A 15006-nucleotide genomic window follows, 5' to 3' on the forward strand; every position below is an offset into this window, starting at 1 on the left:
TCACACGAATTTGTTGAAAATTTGAAGAAATTATCACATTTTCCACGCGTTTTTGGCTCGAAGAAAAATCCTCTATAAAACGAAATAAGCGAGTTAAAAAACGAAACAAAAGCAAAACAAACGATCTAATCGAAACAATAAACGAAAAAACGACACATTAAACGATATTAACTTTTCCTCGGTCCAATTTTCCGGCTTTTTCCGGGTTGTCCGGCTCGCATTTTTGTATTTTCCGTGTTAATTAACCACCCCAAGTGACCGGCGCTTCCTTGAGGATACTATCCGATCGAAGAAACTGGTTTCTCCCCAAATGGCGAGTTTAGAGAGTTTCCACACAGTTTCGGTCGCTGTTCTAATTTAATCAGTTCTAGTTCGCACCAACACTTCTAGCAAGATGTATCAGCCGATAGAGAAGGAGAGCCTGCTAGTGAAATACTTCCGGATAGCCGGAGTTGTGGCACTTTATTGGTAAAGTATTTGCCCAGCCCTTATCTGGCGCTTATCGCTAACACAAACTATTCTTCCCCTCGCTTAGGTTCGTGTCGATAGTCACGGTATTCGTGAATAAGGCGCTACTGAGCGGCCTAAATCTAGATGCACCCCTGTTCGTGACGTGGTACCAGGTGCTAACGACGACGACGATATGCTTCACGATGAGCAAGCTAAGCAAGCGGTTTCCGAACCACGTTTCCTTCCCCGAAGGCAATCCGTTCGATCGGGACACCATTCGCAAGGTGCTTCCGTTATCGATACTATTCACCGCTATGATCGCCACGAACAACCTCTGCCTGAAATACGTTGGAGTGGCCTTTTACTATGTGGGTCGCTCGCTAACAACCGTCTTCAATGTGATCCTGACGTACACCTTTCTCGGACAGCGAACGAGCTACAAAGCGACCCTGTGTTGCGTGCTGATTATCCTTGGCTTCTGGATCGGTGTCGACCAGGAGAGCCTTACGGAATCGTTCTCCCTGGTCGGTACCGTGTTCGGTGTGCTCGGATCACTGAGTCTCTCACTCTATTCGATCTACACCAAGCGCACCCTGCAGTTCGTCAAGCAGGAGGTGTGGTTACTTAGTTATTACAACAACGTTTACTCGGCTGTCCTCTTCCTCCCCTTGATGGTGCTGAACGGGGAAGTACGCGAGGTGCTTAACTTTGAGCACCTGTTCACACCGTGGTTCTGGGGTGCGATGACGGTTGGTGGATTGTGTGGCTTTGCCATTGGGTTCGTTACCACGCTCCAGATTAAGGTAACGTCTCCCCTGACACACAATATCTCCGGCACGGCGAAAGCGTGTGCCCAAACCGTGATTGCTACCTCGTGGTTCCATGAGTCTAAATCTTTGCTGTGGTGGATCTCGAATGGAATCGTGCTGCTCGGTTCGGCACTGTACACCCGCGTGAAACAGGTCGAGATGGACAAGAAGCATCGGGAGGACACAAACAATCAGAAAGTGTGAATAACGTGCACCGCAGCGCGCGGGCTGGTTCCTTTATTTTACTTTTTTCTTATATGTACGACTTTTTGTCTGTTAAACAAAACAAGATAAACTTAAATATTAAAAACAGCAACGTATCAACGTAAGGGTTTGTTTTCCGGAATTCTCTGCTCAGATCAAAGATTTCACCTTTGCCTGCGGTATAAACTCGTGCCCCTTGTTCTGCTGCCACAGCTCGATGGCAGCGTTAACGATCACATCAGCAGATTCTTGTTCATTTTTTATCTGAAATATTAACCAGATGGTTGGTTGGTCATGGTGGAGGCGAGGGAGGCTAGTTGGTGTTACTTACACTGTGAATACACTCGAAGAGACCCTCCTGCTTGACGCACTGGAGAACCCGGCGCCGCAAGAAGCGCAACAGTTCAATCATCACGAAAACGACGATTTTGATGGCACCACCACAGATCTTATCCCAGATGCGTATCAGTGCCGGTTCGGAGAGTACCCCAGCAAAGAACGATCGATACCAGTCGGTCAGCGGAAGGGCGTTTAGCATATCACAGGATTTCAGGTGTATGTACAATCCACCGTCCGTCTTCTCGAGGATTGTGTGCGTCAGGTCGGTCAGCTTGCCCATCTCCAAGCTGACTTCCTCTGAGTAATCGTACAGGCTCTTGGCCATCCAGTACGTTTCGATGTCGTTGTCGAATATCTCCAGCAACACGTTGGTAATGCTACAGAAGTAGCTCTCTTGCTGCAATAGTACAACCAAGCGTAAGCATTTGCGGTTCGCTCAACCCAACTTCATCGGATCATCCGCAAACTCACCGTGATGTCCCGGCCAAGGTAGAGCTGTCTCTTCTCCAGTAACCACATCGCATAGAGTACCCGTGCGGTCGGAGTGTTCTCGTCCACGACGCGCATCGTTTTCAGTGCTTTCAGTAAATCATTGTACACCGCCACACGCTGCTCCATCACGTACTCTCGAGACTTATCGTAAACCGGTGTTACACCTGCCGAAAGGAACGGAACGTCGTGTTAATTGGGAAATCTTCGGAACCTTCCGGGCCAGACCGAAATTACCGAGCAGCGAGTTCCAGAGTACGGTCCGGTGGATCTTGGGTACGGTGAATCGTATGCAGAACTGGGTCAGCTTGGTCAGATTGAGCGGTTTCTCCTTCAGCAGGATCTCGAGCGATTTCCGTTCTTCCACTCCACGACAGCCCACCTTTTCGTAGTACGTCGAACGGAAGTTCCGTTCGTCTGCCATTTTCCGCTCTGCCAGGATCTCTATGCGAGCCGGGCTTTCCTCTTCTACACCTGCAGTCCCGCGGTAACGGAACCGGGATCAGTTTCCGATCCCGCGATAATTAATCGTTGAAAAATTACGAAAAAATAAGGCCCCGAACAAATAAATAAATGGGGTTGAACCGGTACTGTCAATCGGTTCTGAACCGGTTCGGTACCGGTATTGTCAAAGCCGGCTCGGTTTCGCCAATAATGGGCCTAAAATCTTACCGCAATATATTACCAAAAGTTATTATAATCAGGAGGTGGAACAAGAAATCAGATTCGATCGATTCCCACCCCCTGCAGACTATTCGTAAGAACCTTTTAAATATCATGGCTTCATGCGAAGAACTTGGATTTCAAATTATTTAAGGAAAATGTTTTTCTTTAAGGGCTTTTTAATGCGTAAGGTAAATACACCACCTATCCTGTCGAGGACAAGCCAGAAACGAAGACACCATGTATGTATTTTAAGATTTTATTTCGAATTTTCAGTCCGCGCAGTTGCAGGTTGTGAACTCTTATCGAGAGTCCATATAGTGTTCCAATAGTTTCAACTGGCTTCGATGCATAATTACTATTCGGTACGCTCTAACACTCTATCAGTGGATTGAACAAAACATAACGATTCATCTAAAAATATATACTACATTCCCCGTTTTAGTGAAACATTCTAGCGGAAATGCTATAACAATATGTGCACCGTAGTGCGCTGCTGGGCTGCAAACACGTGTTTTAGAAATGGCAGATAACGACACTATCTTTTGGCAAGCACTAAAACCCTGTTCACTATACCGCTAGTTTGTCTTGGTTTTTTTGTTTGCACCATCCGTTGGGGTCTCGGCCGTTGCCAATCCGACCAGTGACCGCTTGCAGTACACCGCTGCACAGTTGGCTCGTTACAGCAAATTGCCATTGTACTGGGTGAAGGCATCATCCCAGAACCGTAACCTTACCGCATCGGGATTAATTTTGCTAGCAAGCGACCCAGCGATGTCCAGGTATGGTAGCTCGGTCGTCGTGTTCGGTATCACCGATGGCCAGTTAATGCCCAGCACCAGCTCGTCCTCACCGAAAGGCGTTGGGTTGCTGGAACGAGGAAAGATGGATTGTTGGAAGACAATGTATTAACACGAAACACGATTCAATCAAAGCACCCATCGACAACCAGCTTGCGCATGCTGCGCCAGTGGGTTTGCGGGCGCACTAATGATTACACATTGGCCGCCCACTTTGGCCTTTTTGGTGTCCCGTGACTGCACCGACTAATCAACACTTCACGTTCACGGCTCGGCAACAAGAAGACAGCCCTCCATAATAAATCAATGCCCTTGTTATGCACGGCTCATTATTAGCTGATCTGCCATGGCATGCTTTGTGTCCAATCTTACCGCCAGGAGTCTGCCTCGTCCTCATTTCGGTTGAGCTTAGCGGCGTGCACGTCGTCGTGCAGGAGCCCCATAGAAGATATTGAAATAAGTTTCGCACAACGGGGATGTTAATTGTTTCGGGGTGTTCGTATTGTAAATTAGCCAACGTTTCTAGTTGCCTGCGGTTGTTCGACATTATCTATCACAGCCGGTCTACGTTTGAGGGCATAGCCCTGGCGGTGGCGATGTGATGTGCAACGGTGGACGCCGTGATTTCGTTATTGCTGACCTAAGTTGAAAATTGTTTCACTTTCTGCGGTGGCCGTTGCGTAGCTGGTGAAATCTTAACCTCGCCGACTCCCCTGCTGTTTGGTTATTGTGTTTGTGCCCCGGAGGTGCTCAAACAGTCCTCCCGGCATACCATAACCGGAAGGAGGGGGACTAGCCCGTAGGTACTGTGTACACGAGTGACGTTGCGAAAAAAATGGCACACAGTGCAGCAGGCCACGATGCATGCAGCATGGGATCTGTGTGACCATTTCGCGAAGCCCATACGCGACCAGTTCGAGGGCGTCCGTTGCCCGATGGCCCGGTAAAGAACGGATCAACTGCGGTCGTTCGCTCGCTCGCTACCTCTTTATACAACTCCCGGACGCCATATGCGTGCCCGACATGCGTGCGAACATCGCGCCATCGACGAATGATCGACGGTGAGTGGTAGCGATGCATGCCACCAATGAGGCATTACATAAATGATACAGCAACCAAACCAAACACATGTACCGCATTTTCTGCACACCGGTGATGATGGCCTCTAGTGTGCGCACTGCAGTGCGGAGAGGTGTCCGTTTTTTTTCTCCGTCTAGGGTACGCAGACACGTGGTCGCTTGAGGAGGCTGTGCGTAGTGTTTCATCGCCGTCCGTTGTTTGGAGCCTCTGCCTACTACGCCAATAGCAATTATAGTGTCCGCTATCTTTCGATGATTTTGACTTTGCATAACCAGAGCCATGCAGCCAAATCCTTCACACGCAACTGGATATAATCATCCGTTCAGCCTTTAGGAGATGATTTCAGTTTCGAGCGATCAACCCAATCGATTCAGGAGATTTTGTCTGCATCATGAGCAGACATTGGAATACGTGACAATTTGATAGACCACGGTTCAGCGATTGAAAAGTGGGAATTGTGATAGAAGTGGTGGTAGGAGTGTGAGTTGGGAAAATGGCAAAAGAACATCCAAACTATAAGAACACACGTAACTTATGGTAAGGACACTTCCTCAAGAACTCCAAAAATTGAGCAACTCAAATCAAATCGAATAGTAACAATCATTCTTCGCAAAGCAGATTGCAACAAATCGAAACAAATCGGCTACAATGCGAACCGTTCCTGTTTCTTTAAGCGCTGGGCTGGTGTGGAATTTATATTAATTATGCCGGTAATTAAATACAAAAATAATGATACTCAAAATAGTGAATAGTGAACGAAAAAATTACACGAACTGTTAATTGTAAACTAGCGTTTTTAAATTAGACTCTATTTGGTGAATCGATAAGCGGTATCCCTCTTTAGTCACGAGTCAAGCATCCGTTTTAAGAACCCTCGCTGCAAACATTTGTTTATCGAAATGTATAACTCCTATCGAATGTATAGCAAAGGCCGTTTTACTTGCGTGTAGCCTATCACGACATCTAAACCGAGATCAGTAGTTTCTCACCTGCCGATAAGCTTGGCAATAAATTCAAATTTGAGTGGAAAATTACGAACCATTATGTTTATTGCTCCACAATAAACACTAAATATACCGTCCTTGAGCCGAGGACCTTGGTGGTTTCGATGAAATTTATGAATAAAAAAACAAATTTCAATCTAGAAAAAAAACCCTAAACAATGGCAGCTAACGAAGTGGGATGCTTGGTTTGTGGACACAAAACAATAGAAAGCAATGTGCAATGGAGAGTGTCTTGACGATTGGGTTCGTCTTGGCCAACACGATTCGTGCCGCTCATGCACCGTGTGGGAGCGCAAGTTTGGGAGAAGCGGGATGGTTGGGGTCATTTTTGGAGGGATGCAGAAATGAGGTCACCCTTGCTACCGTAGCCAGCTGATATTATTACTGGTCAGTGGGGCGATGGACAATTTATGAAAGTGTTCAGTACGGCTACCCTTCAATGGCCTCGCTCGCCTTGTGCCTCCAAGAGTCTCCAGCTCTCGAGAAACTCCAGCTCCAGTAGATCGCCCGGTTTGATCGGCGGTTACATATTCACCAGTATCGTTAAATCGATAGTAGAGGCATCGCCATTCCGAAAATACGTTTGCTACTGGTTTCTCTTTCTTCTCCCTTTAAAAGACCCATCCGCCTATTGGCGGTCCCGATGTGGACAGTGAGATTGCGAGCGTCATTGCAAGACCGACGCTTTTCGTCATTTCCCATCATTTACGTCCCGTGAAACCCTTTTGCAGCCCTGTAAACTCACTACTAACCCTACTAACAAACTAAGACACCATACGCAATAGCTGTGCTTTCCCATTAGTGCCTTTACCCAATTAACCTGCCACTGAAGCCGAAACAGAAGAAGCATAAGCAACAGCAACACCACACGAAAAAATGCTACACCATCTAGTTGGCAGCACAATATTTCCCGTTAGCTCGTTGCTAAAGCAAAAGATACACCTTGACCTTGGTTAACATAGGTCACTAAGATGACGCAGTGTACTGTTTCTACGCCGCCTGCTGATTAGTATGCGAAATACTGTATCTCTAACGGGGCCCATTGCCTTGCTGCATCCAAAGCGCTCGGAGTAGCGTTGCGTCAATGTTGCCGAAATGTTGAATAATCAATCCGCTTCCCGCCGAGTTCCATTTTATCACCACCGGGTGCCATAAAACTCCGTCCAAAAAGCAGAAGCGCTCGTACGAAATGGTAAAGCTGAACGGAACCTATGTAGCATCACCTCTATGTATGGAGATGGGTCTACCTTGATGAACCCCGGCGACGGTAACGGCTCCGCTGGTGGAGGCGAGCCATTCTCTAGGGGACCTTTCACTTGGCTCCCGCGTAACGGCACGATTTGCTAATCAACGACCCATGAACACTTACCCATACTTTGCGAAATTAGTCCACATGCGGGTCATCTTCTGCATCACCTGGAGCTCGGGAGACGAACTGTCTAGCCGGAGGTTGAGAAACCCAAAGTGAAACAGGTAACCCAGCTCATCGCCATGGCAAGCACCGGGCCAATTGATGCCCAGTATCCGCTTGTAGATACCGAGCGCACCATCGTACCCGAACCGGTACACCCAGGTCGAGTTAGGACCATTGTGGGACGCATGTATCCGGGCGACATCCGTTATCCCGTGCAGGAACATCACATCGGACATAAGCTAGCGATGGGTGAACGAAAACATTACAACTGTAGATACAAGGCAAATGAGGCTAGCATCGGCGATCACTTACATTCATCATCTCCTGGATGGTTTCGTTCGAAACGTGTCTATCACCCAGATAGAACTGTTTCATTTTGCTCGCGAACTCTCGGCCCTCGTCCGATTCACGGTTCACATGCAGGTTGGTCGGTATCAGCCGCTCAAAGTCACTGTCGAGCGTTTGTAGTAGGTTTGGATCCTTGCGCACACCTGCCGAAGAGAAAAAGTGGAATAGAAAGTTGAAACACTCACGGAAGGCATCTAGAGGACTAATGGAACTTACGCCTCAAGAACAGCATCGCTTCGTGCGAGTTGAACCCAACGATCATTGGGACGTGATGGTAGCGGCCACTCTTCAGCAGTTCCAGTGGTTCTTCCCGCAGCAGCGGCTCATCACTGGAAGCATCCTCTCCGGTCCAGTCCTCTAGCGACGGTACAAACGGTAGCCCGATGCTTTTACGCACATCTTCCGCCGTCAGTGTCTTGAGGGCGGCATCTACGATCTTCTGTGGCGGCACACGGCGTAGCTGGCCCAACAGTTCGTCCGTATCGTTCGTCCGAATGCCCAACAGCTGGCCAAGATGGAAGGCACGCCTTTTCGTGTCACGTGCGATGGCCCACGGATTAAGGACTGACCCGCTCTGGGCTATCGCCCTGTGGAAGAGCCCCTTCGTCAGTGGGGATAGCGTGAGCAGCTGCACCGAAACTGCACCAGCGGACTGGCCAAATATGGTCACCTGGTCTGGATCGCCACCGAATGCAGCGATGTTCTCCTGAACCCACTTGAGCGCCAACAACTGCGCGAAGTGACAAACAATTCACACCGCGTTACAGTGTGATCATGAAGGTCGGCCTATTGTTTTTTAATTTACGAACCTGATCCTTGAGACCGGCGTTGCCTGGTGAGTCACGACCTACAGAAAGGAATCCGAGTGGCCCAAGACGATAGTTGAATGTCACCAGCACGACCCCGTTCGGGACGAGATAGTCCGGTCCGTAGAGGAACTTAATGTATGCATTAGAAAAAGAGACAAAATTTGAATAGTGATCGAAAAAAAACTAAGTAAGCTAATTGAGTCCTATAAATTACATATGGAAAGTAATTTCATCAGTTTACTTGAAAAATTGAATTCTCTATCCGTTGAACTCTAAACGTGATGGAGAAAATAGTGAAGTTATGTCGTTCTAACGTTAGCGCTTTCAAAGAACGGCCACGTCGAAAATGGACATCATGTTAAACTTTTTCGATTCCGGAGACTTCTGTTTCGGTATCTACATAATAAGATACTGTAGAGGAAAATTGACACAAAATGGGTACACCGCTGCGTGCGATTGTCCGGGAGGTCGCTGCACCTGCTCCGGAGTGCAGTTCACCCACACACCAAGTCCCCCAAGAGGGTGCTGCTGTGGCTGCCAATCAGTCGTTCTTGTTTAGCTCCGCATGCACAATCGTGTATTCGATCGCCATGTCGAATTTTTTTCGTAAGTACCAGAGGGCTGCTCTGTACTTACGGAATGGTGTAATCGGAATTTTGTGTGAAAAATGATAAAATTACCTTCCATATGTAATTTACAGATCTCAATTATATGCCTTAGTTTTTATATCATAAAATATATAATATTTTTTATATTATTTCATATCATATATATATATATTATTTATATAATTTTTTCTTACGGAATTTCCGGAACCAAACGAAAAGGCACCACCATGAATCCACACGAACACGGGCAGCGACGGGTTGTCCTCGCCTACCGGTAGCTCCGGTGAGTACACATTCAGGAACAGACAGTCCTCGTTGCCCTTATAGTTGTCCAGTATCATGTTACGATGAGGACAAACGGAACCCTCCTGGTTTGCACTTCGGATGCCCTTCCAGGGAGTCTCCGGGATGGGCGCACGGAACCGTAGCTCACCGATCGGGGCCTGTCCGTACCGGATGCCCTTGAACGCGTAGAAGAAGCCCGATCCGCCACCCTTCACCTGCTGCAATCGTCCCTCCAGGGCACCGTTTTTGGTGAGAATGATGGCACGCGACTCGCGCTTGAACGAACTGACCACATCCCGCACGAAACCCATCGTCGTACGCGGTATGATCCGCACCAGCGAATTGATCGAGTCGGAATCGCGCGCAATGCCGGTGAACGTTTTCCATGCGACCGTTTCCTATTTCGAGCAAACGATGGGAGAAGATAATGAAAATGACCTTTGCTTATGAACTTCCTGTTTTTCCACCCGTTATGGAAATATTATTCGATCGATAAGTTGAACCTCCCAGACAGTGTTACATCAGAGAGAGAGGAATGAACCTCTGCTATCTGGTGCTATTGATCAGCAATATGTTTGCATTGTCAGTTGCGCCACCAACGATGGTCTCTAGTGACGCTATGTGCTTTACTTTGAGCTATACTAACTAATAGCCTTCAAAGCGATCGTTACACTGTTTTTGAGAAAATATTCTAACCAAATTGGTTTCTACTAGAACCAAATCGCGCCATCAACTAACAAACTGACCATCTTGATCCTAGCTCCTTTTGGCTCGAGCTCGATAACTATTATGGATCGGTGTGGTAGCTTCGAAGCTGTCCTTCAAACTGCATACTCCCTTTTTCGGTGTTGGACCATTGATCGAAGGCCTACCACACCTCTGAAGATCTCAAGAAGCACAGAACAACATTTTTAGAAATCCGATCAAAACCCAGCAGGCCACGAGTTCAAGCGCGATCATCATGTGCTGCTTATGCCACGAGCCTTCTCTCGGTATACCGGCCTGGTAAACGAATCAAACTAGCGATGCATAACGAACGCTGCAATTACCTGCCAGCGCAATCCCCTCAGCCCCAGCGCCAGGAGCAAGAGTGTACTCGCTCCGTGGCACCGGCTAACCTTGCCATTGACGAAGGTTTCTCAGGCGATGACACGCTCCACGCTCTTACCCTTTCTTTGCCCGATCGTCGAAGGTCTTCGTGATCGTTGAGACAGAATTTCTCCACTTTGTGGCAATGTGCGCGCGTGACCTGAAGGCCGGCGGATCGTCGTGGCACTTGCTGATGAGGGACATTCTTTTCCGGTTTTGCGATCACGAGATGAGGATGTCGAAGTAGGCAATTTACCGGCACACCTGATGCCGGCCTTTCTTGTGTGTAATTTGTTGTTTCGGGACATCGCACCGCTTGCTAGTTTGAAGCTCATGCTTCACGCTAATGAGACTTTCATGTAGTCGCTCAATTTGACTAATGCGTACCCCCGCCCAACTCCATGTTGATGGATGTACGTTAGCGGCGTTGCCGTCTTTCGGTACGGTGGAGACACACCACGATCATGCGTTGATCACACTTTAAACGGTCTTCCTTTCGTAGGCCCTAAACATGGTTGCTGGTTGCATGGTGATTGCAGTTTCACTGTTCACAACGGTCGACCGAGTAGGTCATAAAGTCACCGAAGGTCTTCGTGGCTCTCTAAAGGACAAGGTCGATAAACGGAGTTCACCCAATAAACTGGGGATGATTATTCTGGGGTACGGCACCATGACCAAAGAAGAGATCTTCATTAGTATTATCAGCGAGAGTGGTCTGCTGCGTTAATCCCTCGCAGCGCCGCAAGGGCTAGCGAGCTCAGGTGCGCGATAAAAAGCATGGATGGAGGCATTCGCACCTTCATGCGTGAATGCGGCTTCATTGTGCCCCAAAACCCGAGCTGTTGTTTGGTATTCGTGCGCGACTAGAGTTTGTTTGTTGCAATCTGAGATGAATGCTGCGTGAAATATTTGTGTAATTTTAATCAAACTGATATTGCATGCATTATTTGTTATTTGCATAACAAACTTTCCACAAAACTAGACGAAGCGCTCTCAATTTCACTTCAATCGGCCTATTACGAGAGCCACGCAAATCAAACGATTAGAAAAGACAGCAACAAGCGATAAAGTGACGAACCTGGGGAACTGCTCCAACTTACCTTCAATTTGTTCGACAACTGGCCGGCACTAGCGATCGCCTCGCCAAACGTGGACGGTGGCAGTGCATAACTGGAGTGCACTCCGATGGCAGCCAGTGACAGAATGAACAGGCGGATCGCGTACATTTTCACTACTTACAGACTTGAGCCACTATTTCACACGCGAACAACCTCTCCTCCAGAAGTTGCTTGGTTGACCACTTGTATTCTTGGCTTCTCACTTAAACAGCTACACAATCGGCACTACATAGAAGCAACAAGGGGACAAATGCAGGAGGAAAATGAGAAAACAAAGCTTTACTTTTTATGGCGAATTGCAACGATACCATCCCGCACAATCATCGATAAAAATAAAATGATGAATCGGAGCAGTACGCGATAGGCAATACCGACGAAAATGAAGGCTCTCGCTTGACTGCATGAGCACACCGACATCCGAGCGCGAGGAGCGATCACGAGGTTCGAAAGTGCAGACATTTTTGGCGGTCAACCCTGTTTCGCGGTGCGCCAGTCACACTTCTTCGGTGTCGTCTCTATCCTACCCCACTTCTCACGGTGCGCAAGGATGGGGTGGTGTGCGCTAAGGGAATGGAAAACCTTGAAGATATCCGCAATTTCGTCGTCGGGCACGTCTTCTTCACCGCCGGACGCACCCGAGATGCATTATGTTACGCGATCTTGGCACCCGGAACGCGCTCCATGCGTCCGCTCGCCAAACAAACAAACGTGCTGCTGTTGCTGACTAGTGTTACCGCGTTTCCACAACACCGGACAGGCCTACTTTGCTATTTCTGCTGGCGCACTCGCTAGTGATGATGTCTTCAGCATCAAACGTCTCGTGTCCCGAGTGTCCCACATGCCAAAAGGCCACTCGGAGTGGTATCAGAATGAGTCGCGATATGTATCATACCATGTGGCGCCGGTCCCGGGCCGCGTGGTTGCGGTTTCACTGGTAAACAAATTGATTATTTGCATGTTTACGCTATCGTCGTAACTCGTTTCGCCAGATGGCGGTTGCCTAGCAGCAGCAGCAGCAGCAGGAGCAACACCATCGCACAATCTGGACCTTTTGCGATCTCATTTTTCCCGCGACTTTGTTACCTCATCGTTGATTCACATGTGCCAGATATATTCCGCTATTGCCGATGAACCAGAGCGAGGATCTAGACACGCAAACACACACACACCTTAGTTTAAGTTTTACTCAAAAGTTTTCGAATGTGGAACGGGACCATTTAAAACACCCAAATGCAAATGCTATTGTCCTGGCAGCCACATAAAATATGCATAGATCGTTTAACATTGACCTGAATGCCAATCCCGTTTCTTTCGCAAGGAGTCACCGTGCGAAGATCAACCTTTCTCTCGATAACCAACCGGTCAAACACTCACACCTTATGACCCTCTGAGGTATCCTCTGAACGGGTTCCACCGAAATCGGCCCGCTGATTCGGGTTGTAGGATTAGACTGGGCGCACCATTTAACCAACCGTCCGAACGAGGCTGATGCTGAACTGAAACTGAAAGCTGCTGCGGATTGCTTCCGCGCTGTAGCGTGCTGCGAATGAGCCAGCGAGCGTGCGAGTTCGCGCCACGAAAGCATCATCCCCTCCGAAAACTCGGTGGCCCCAGTAGTAGCGAACCTTGTGCGGTGTGCCAACCGTTTACCGTTGCATAATGGCAGTCCATGTTGTCCGGGAGAGGAAAGGGTATGCGTGTCTTCTGGCCAAACGCAAGCCCCCGTTGAAACCACCCACCCCTCCCCGTCACTGCTAGGGTGTATGAGATTCTATCGAAACTGCAGCATGACGAGCAGGAGGAGGTCCCTCGGTCGACTTCCTACCATGATAAGTAAAAGCCGGAAAGCGTATCGTTGGAATTTGAGTGAAATGTCTGTTCTTCTCTTGTGTTTCTCTCACTGTCTCAGGAGTAGGAAGAAGAATTAGGGCAAAGACCCCTTTCCCAAAATATAAAACGTGATCAGTAGCGAGTTCGAAGAGTGAAATCATGAATGAAACAAGTCATACCACCTTCGTCTGACTAGTTGCGGGCCGTTAATCGATCGGGGGAGTGCTACGAGAAAGGCAGGCAGTACCAAATAGGAACGGCGATCAGATAGAACTGGTTTTTCATTTTTTGGGTCGATTCGACGGCTGTAGTCATGCCCCGGCCTTCCCTTATCACCCAATCTGTGATAGTAGTGCATCAACATCATTGTTCTATCTGGAGCTCGCTGTTACTGCTTGGAGGCTCGCTCCAAGTGACCAACGACTTGGATTGCACTTGCTTTCGGATGTAGAATGGATCTGTAAAAGCGGATCGGTATCGGTAACCCATGGTTTCGCGCTGCTGCATTCTATTCGTACGGCAACGGCGTCGAAACAGGCAATGAGAGAGAGAGAGAGGAGAGGAAAGGTTTAGAAAAGATTGTTATTAATTTTACTAGTAAATAGGTTTTATCATTGGTCCCGGGCGCCCGCGCGCGTATCGTTTGTGACTTTTGACCTTTTTTCACACGCATTAAGCAAGCGCACGCAAATCACGCATCCCGCCGGAGAAGTAGCGAACGAATGGCGCAAAAGGATGAGAACGTTGATGATAATGCTGCTGTGCCGATTTAGTAGTTTTGTCCTTCTTTCAGTGCTTCTCCCTACTACTCTACTCACACTGCACGAGCGCCGCGTGCGCATCCGTGAGAAATCGATTCCGAAGAGATCCGCGCGACGTTGGCTTGTGTTTCGCGATGACAGTGAACGACGACACCTGTTGTGCGCTAGTGTTGACCACGCTGAGTAATTTTGCATCATTTTTGTTTTATTATACTATTTCGCACAAAAAAAAAAGTTGATTCTTTCTGTAGTTTGTTTGTGTCTGTGGGGCGGGATGGTTTAAGGAGGTGTCTGTGTCTGGAGGCTGTTTGCAGCTTTTTACTCATGATATCGTGCAGCCCTAAACTGCTGCAACAGTTGATGTTGGGATTTGGGATTTGGGATTCTGTTTTTCTTTCGTCTTTCGACGCCTGTTTACTGTTTTGGGATCTCTGTGTTATGCATTTCCATGCATTTCCGATAAAGGAGGAGTTCGATTGTTTTGTTTTTCCACTATTTTACCACATTATTAGAAGAAGAGTATCGTCTAACCGCTTTGCTTATTTCTTAGCGAACAACCGGCAGTAAGAAGTTTGCTTACGCCACCAGCAGTTTGATTGGGGTCACTTTTCGATCCGAATGGAGCTCTGGCATTCTAGCAAAGGATGGTTGTTGGTTGATAACAACAACTTCGAGCGAATGAGTGCAATTAATGAAAAGGACAGGGCCGCCGTGGCGTATAGTGAGTTCGATCAAATAACGGTACGTTAGAATGAAGAGTGAAGCTCTTAGCATGTGAGCTCACGGTTTCACGAAGGTTGGGAAAAGCTTATTAATCGTGAACGAAACGAGTCGCGTTCAAGGTCCGTATCTATCTCTAAGGTGTAATGTTGGTGGTGAAGATAATGCAATTTGGATTCAATTCGT

At 48.0% G+C, this 15006-nt stretch overlaps 5 protein-coding genes across 6 annotated transcripts in view; 2 read left to right on the plus strand and 3 right to left on the minus strand.

Moving 5' to 3' along the window:
- Positions 1-15006, plus strand: part of LOC125949106 (uncharacterized) — a 317531-nt gene that overhangs the window by 47646 nt on the left and 254879 nt on the right. The window lies entirely within an intron of this gene.
- Positions 236-1582, plus strand: LOC125949163 (GDP-fucose transporter 1). The gene is made up of 2 exons (XM_049675923.1): positions 236-468; positions 536-1582. Exons 1-2 carry the CDS (start codon positions 395-397, stop codon positions 1461-1463), a joined length of 1002 nt encoding a protein of 333 aa, XP_049531880.1. The 5' UTR covers positions 236-394; the 3' UTR covers positions 1464-1582.
- Positions 1464-2863, minus strand: LOC125949167 (TBC1 domain family member 7). The gene is made up of 4 exons (XM_049675930.1): positions 2529-2863; positions 2274-2458; positions 1795-2199; positions 1464-1727 (listed from the first exon to the last, which is right to left on the minus strand). Exons 1-4 carry the CDS (start codon positions 2713-2715, stop codon positions 1614-1616), a joined length of 891 nt encoding a protein of 296 aa, XP_049531887.1. The 5' UTR covers positions 2716-2863; the 3' UTR covers positions 1464-1613.
- Positions 3283-12976, minus strand: LOC125949132 (juvenile hormone esterase). Its single transcript, XM_049675881.1, has 8 exons — positions 12884-12976; positions 11492-11734; positions 9212-9700; positions 8410-8538; positions 7817-8330; positions 7565-7743; positions 7208-7491; positions 3283-3824 (listed from the first exon to the last, which is right to left on the minus strand). Exons 2-8 carry the CDS (start codon positions 11615-11617, stop codon positions 3635-3637), a joined length of 1911 nt encoding a protein of 636 aa, XP_049531838.1. The 5' UTR covers positions 11618-11734; positions 12884-12976; the 3' UTR covers positions 3283-3634.
- LOC125949166 (RNA-binding protein 4.1) overlaps positions 13904-15006 on the minus strand; it is a 3066-nt gene continuing 1963 nt past the window's right edge. For both annotated transcript variants that reach the window (XM_049675929.1, XM_049675927.1), the window contains exon 5: positions 13904-15006. This exon is cut by the window's right edge and continues 501 nt beyond it. The gene's annotated coding sequence lies outside the window, so the exon portion shown is untranslated.

Source organism: Anopheles darlingi, chromosome 2 (assembly GCF_943734745.1).
Source record: "Anopheles darlingi chromosome 2, idAnoDarlMG_H_01, whole genome shotgun sequence".
NCBI lineage: Eukaryota > Metazoa > Arthropoda > Insecta > Diptera > Culicidae > Anopheles > Anopheles darlingi.

Excerpts from the sequence above, each read along its gene's own strand:
- LOC125949167 (XM_049675930.1), bottom strand. The coding sequence starts at position 2,715 with ATGGCAGACGAACGGAACTTCCGTTCGACGTACTACGAAAAGGTGGGC. Across the intron at positions 2,200-2,273 it reads ACCTTGGCCGGGACATCACG|CAAGAGAGCTACTTCTGTAG; the intron begins GTGAGTTTGCGG and ends GTACTATTGCAG. Across the intron at positions 1,728-1,794 it reads TCTTCGAGTGTATTCACAGT|ATAAAAAATGAACAAGAATC; the intron begins GTAAGTAACACC and ends TTAATATTTCAG.
- LOC125949132 (XM_049675881.1), bottom strand. The coding sequence starts at position 11,617 with ATGTACGCGATCCGCCTGTTCATTCTGTCACTGGCTGCCATCGGAGTG. Across the intron at positions 8,331-8,409 it reads ACGCCGGTCTCAAGGATCAG|TTGTTGGCGCTCAAGTGGGT; the intron begins GTTCGTAAATTA and ends CACTTCGCGCAG. Across the intron at positions 7,744-7,816 it reads AGCGATGCTGTTCTTGAGGC|GTGTGCGCAAGGATCCAAAC; the intron begins GTAAGTTCCATT and ends TCTCTTCGGCAG.
- LOC125949163 (XM_049675923.1), top strand. The coding sequence starts at position 395 with ATGTATCAGCCGATAGAGAAGGAGAGCCTGCTAGTGAAATACTTCCGG. Across the intron at positions 469-535 it reads GGAGTTGTGGCACTTTATTG|GTTCGTGTCGATAGTCACGG; the intron begins GTAAAGTATTTG and ends CCCCTCGCTTAG.